Genomic DNA, 4,797 nt, shown 5'->3' on the forward strand with positions numbered 1-4,797 from the left:
AGTGAGATAAGACTTATTTATTATAAATTGATAGTTTACTTATTAAAAAAAATTATTTTAAACTTAACTTATTGATTTATTTAAACATGTTAAAATTACTTATACATTCATATAAAATATATTTAAATTAAGTTTACTCAAGCTTTTATCTGTGAGAATTGTAAGTTTCGTCTTTACTTAGAATTCTAAATTTCTAATTTTGGCTGAAATTGTGAATGAAAATATGTAGAGAAACTCTTCAATCATATGGTCCCAAGAAACAAAAGGTTGCAGCATTTCCTCTCAAAAGAGGATCACAAAATGTATGCAGCATTGCGGATAGTTCAGAAAAGAAAATGCAGTGATCAACACATTTAGCCTTGCATAATAAGCTACAAATTACACAAAGTATAAAGAATTTAAGATGAAAGAAAGAATGAAGTGGAAACCGTGTTGGCAAGTTTCATGTATGAAGAATGTGATTGGTCATTACTACAACAATTACAGGCATTAAAAGAATTACAAGTGTCCCAAACAATTAAACTGGGAACCACAATACATTAAGCTAATAACATGATACAAATCAAAATCACTTCAAAATATAAACAAGACTAAAAAAAATCAAGAATAAGAATTCAACCACAAATCTCACCAACAAAACCAAACTCTTTCAAAGCAACTAATTAAGAGTGGATGTGCTTTTACTGAAAAATGTTGATTATGGCACATACAAACATCACCAAAGTGAATAACAACTTTACTCCATTTCCATTGAATGAAGCAGCTGAAGAAATTATTTGTTGCCTGAAAATAAGGAAGACAGTTGACATCAAAATTTGACAAAAACAAGAAATTGTTTGAGGTGTGAGAGAAGGATGATGTAACATACTTTTGCTTCTTTGCAAGGGCGCCGCAGAATAGGGCGTTGTCTGGAATTGGTAACTCGGTCTTGTTTGTAGGCTCAGGGTTGACAACTCGGATGTATGTTTCTTGACCAAGATACCATGAATCAAGGTTTTCCGTTCTCAGATTCCAAATTCCAACATTGTCGAGGGAGACCAAAACTGCTGTCCATGCACCAGGATAAACCTACACAAAAATTTCATTAGGAAAACTCGACAATGTTTGGGAGAAGCCGCGTATATTCTAAGGATGAAAATATACCTGTGCTGTACTACGAGCTATTCCGTCCCACTTGTTATATGTACCTCTGCTATTCTCAGACCAATCACCAAAGTCCATCCTGCAGCAATGAATCAAATCGTAAGCGTTACCGACCGATGAACCATGTTAAAGCGTAACATTGTATAAGTAAGGCATGGAATTTAAAAAGAGAACGAACTTGTTCTTACCCTACTACAAAAAATGCATATCCATTCAAGTGATAGGTATGCATCTTGGTGTCATTGTTCTGCAGAATAATTTCCATGAATCCTCTAAAGCTTCCATTGATTACTGATGTTTCTATCCGAGGAGATCCGGTTAGAGGCTTCGTGGGGAAATCGAGCTTGTATACTCCCTTTACTTTGAATTGGTCAGCAAGCCTGAGTGGAGTGGCAGGGTTGGTATAAGAGATTCCACTAAGTGTTGCTCGTCGCTTCCCGTCAATTTTCACTAGTGGCTTATTTTTTAATACGTAAATATCTGTCACGTTGATCGAACCGTATCTGAATGATCCTTGTGGGTTTGGACGAGCACCACTGGCTGATACATTCCATCTACACAATTAAACACAGAATTGCAAAAATGAGTACATTACGGATACTTGCTCAAAACCGAATCGAGTAACTGAGGCTAGATAATATATAACGCAATAGACCTGATGGATCTTGCTTGGTTCATTGAGTAGGTTTTGTCGAATTGATCATCGGGACCTGCTGGTAAAGGACCTTTTGCTTTCCCCTTGGAATTTGTATAATGCAAGATACCAACACCAGTAACTCTTTTCCAACGCGATTCATTCACAAACCTCGCACTTGCTACGATATAGTAATCGGAACTTGCGTTCTGATCCATGGTTACCAAAAAAGAATAAGATTGTCCAACATGAATATCTAAGCTAGTGTAGTTCTGTTGAACTGTATATGACCCCTCAGTTTCTGCTAGAAGTAAGTTATGATTCTGAATCCTGAAATTCAGACTGGTTGATATTCCAACATTATGTACACGTAACCGGTAAGTTTTTCCTGTTAAACATTAAGTACAAGTACACATTAAAAACACTTCAATGGAAGATCATTATCAAGAATGAAGAATGTCATAAACATCAAGTTACCAGGTTGAACATCGAGCTGTTCGAAATCAATGCCTTCAGGAACAAGTGTATCATTATATCTAAAAGGGCCTTTTCCATTTATGAGAACACCATCCGGCATGCCAAGATCTTTTCCATCATCTAGATCCTTTCTCAAATCCTACATTAATCAAAATAAAACATCGATTAATTCAATCATCATCAAATCTAATCTAACACATACACAGAAACATCTCATAAATAAATTCAACTCATGCTACGCAAACTAACCGTGTGATTACGAGTGTACCAATCTCCAATAAAAACAACAATGTCCCCTTGAGGAGTATCAAAAGGAACCGAAATAACAGGACGGTTGTTGATGATGAAACCACCAAATCCACCAGCTGCTCTTTGAAAATGAAGTGAAGGAAAGTAGAAAAAGCTTCCAATCTGATCCTTCACTTGAAAATTGTAAGTCCAGTTCCATTTTGGTGGAATAGGACAATTTGTTCCAAGAACACCATCTTGCCATGAACTCCTCCTCTGCTGAATCCCAGACCTATTCCAAGTTTCAACCAAAAAAAATCCAAAATTTTAGCATAATTAAAACAACCCAAGTTTCAACCAAAAAATCCAAAATTGTAGCTTAACTAACAAAACCCAAGTTTTCAAATTTGTAAATAAACTCAACAACAAAAGAACCTACCAATGAATGAGGAGACTCTCATCCAATTTGTTTCGGACATTAACAGCAACATTGTTGTTTGTTGTTACATTAATAGTAGGACCTGGAAACTGGTCGTTGATAGCAATTACCTACACAAACAAAGAAAGTCATAACCAAAAAAAAAAAAAAAAACCTTCAACTCTTTCTCTATAACTTAGCTACATTTACAGTTTTACACAACACTTTACAAGTTTAACTGTAGCTTAGCTATATTTAGATGTAGATCTGAAAGTAAAGGTTGAAACTTTGGTAAATTTAAAGTGAGTTAGTAGAAAAGTGAACATACCCAAATCCAAAAATAGCAAGAGAAAGATGAAGGAAATGAAAAATACCTGTTGGGGTACTCCAAGAGGTGATGCAGTGATGTAGGAAACTTCAAAGTTGTAGGGAACGAATGCGTCTTCTGCAGAAGTGAGTGTGAGAAGGAAAAAAATGTTGATGAGGAAGAGGAAGAGAGGTTTAGATGAAGCCATTGAATTGAGAACTTTTTTGTGACTCAAAAGAGTGTTTTTTGAGCTGAGTTTTGAGTGGACTTTTTTCCTTTTATGTGAAGTGGTTTTACATTATCAAAATTTTGATGTCTATGAAAGAAACTGGTCCTCTGGGTGGAGAGAGAGAGAGAGAGAGAGAGAGAGAGAGAGAGAGAGAGAGAGAGAGAGAGAGATGTGTGTGATAAAGGAGTGTGTGTGGGACTTGGAGAAGTGGTGTGGAAGGGGCTATCTCTAGTCACTACTTTTTAGCTGTGTTGTGAAAAAAAAGGGTGTATTCTAGAGTGTACACTAGGTGGATGGATGGATGGAGTTGAAAGTGAATGAATGAATGCCTTTCAAATGGTGACACTATGACAGCCTAAAGACAGTTCATACCTTACCAATTGTATTTGACTATTGTCTCTCCTCAATGACAATCAATATAAATTACCCTTTTTTAAGGAAGGTAGGTTTGAAAGTTAACATGGTTGTTTATTTGTATATTGTATATTATTTGAGTTTGGTGTTTTCATGCCCTATGAAATATGAATGATTGTATACAAGTTGAGAAATAGAAAAATAAAAACAGTGGAGTGAATATAGATTGGAGATAAATTTATAAGAGAAAGATACATATGAAATAAGTGTTGAAGAGCTCTTACAAAATATGAATGTATATTTATAAGAGTAATATTTTGAGTGTATCTTTAGTTTTAAATTTGTAGCATCTAAAATTGATTCTGATGAGGATAGAATTGATCCTTACAAATATGATATACTTATTAAAATTTATTTTACTTAAAACTATAATATGTAAATTGAGTCTAAATATGATTTTTACTGCTCTCTTTTGTAGAAATTTATTCAAACATAAATCATTTTAGTTTTAATTTACTTTTTTATAAGAATAAATTTCACATAATCAATTCACTTAAAAATTAATTTGTTGTTCACTACAAAATTTCTTGTATCAAAAGTCTATCTGACAAGGATGTTCAAGCGGCATGTTCCGTTAAGCCATCCAATAGTGGTGCAAGTAGATACGGATGAAAAAGATTTCATTTGAAGGGGAGAATACTCATATGAATGAATGGACTTACACTTGAGGAAGAGATTGTTGGTATATCAAGTGTGAGTATGAGTCTCACTTCGAATGAAAAAGTGAATGATGAACATTTTATAAGTGAGATGACCCATAAACATAATACCTTAATATTTAGAGTTAATATGTGGTGTCCAACTCATTTAGAGTGAGTGTTGAAAGTCTAATTTAATGATGTCCACACCTCTTCATGTTCCAATAGTGGTATCATGAGCCTTTGATTCGAGTGAAGGACCGATTTACTTGTATCGAAAGTACTCCCCACATGGTGGTGGATAGGAGG

General features: G+C 34.6%; 1 protein-coding gene across 1 annotated transcript; it reads right to left on the reverse strand.

The window, feature by feature from the left end:
• Positions 1-416: 416 nt before the first annotated feature.
• On the reverse strand, positions 417-3,792 carry LOC131637687 (monocopper oxidase-like protein SKU5). The gene is made up of 9 exons (XM_058908293.1): positions 3,275-3,792; positions 2,922-3,031; positions 2,504-2,774; positions 2,255-2,393; positions 1,799-2,165; positions 1,332-1,697; positions 1,144-1,222; positions 869-1,068; positions 417-783 (listed from the first exon to the last, which is right to left on the reverse strand). Exons 1-9 carry the CDS (start codon positions 3,413-3,415, stop codon positions 681-683), a joined length of 1,776 nt encoding a protein of 591 aa, XP_058764276.1. The 5' UTR covers positions 3,416-3,792; the 3' UTR covers positions 417-680.
• Between the last annotated feature and the right edge of the window lie 1,005 nt (positions 3,793-4,797).

The sequence above is a fragment of the Vicia villosa genome, linkage group LG1, assembly GCF_029867415.1.
Source record: "Vicia villosa cultivar HV-30 ecotype Madison, WI linkage group LG1, Vvil1.0, whole genome shotgun sequence".
NCBI lineage: Eukaryota > Viridiplantae > Streptophyta > Magnoliopsida > Fabales > Fabaceae > Vicia > Vicia villosa.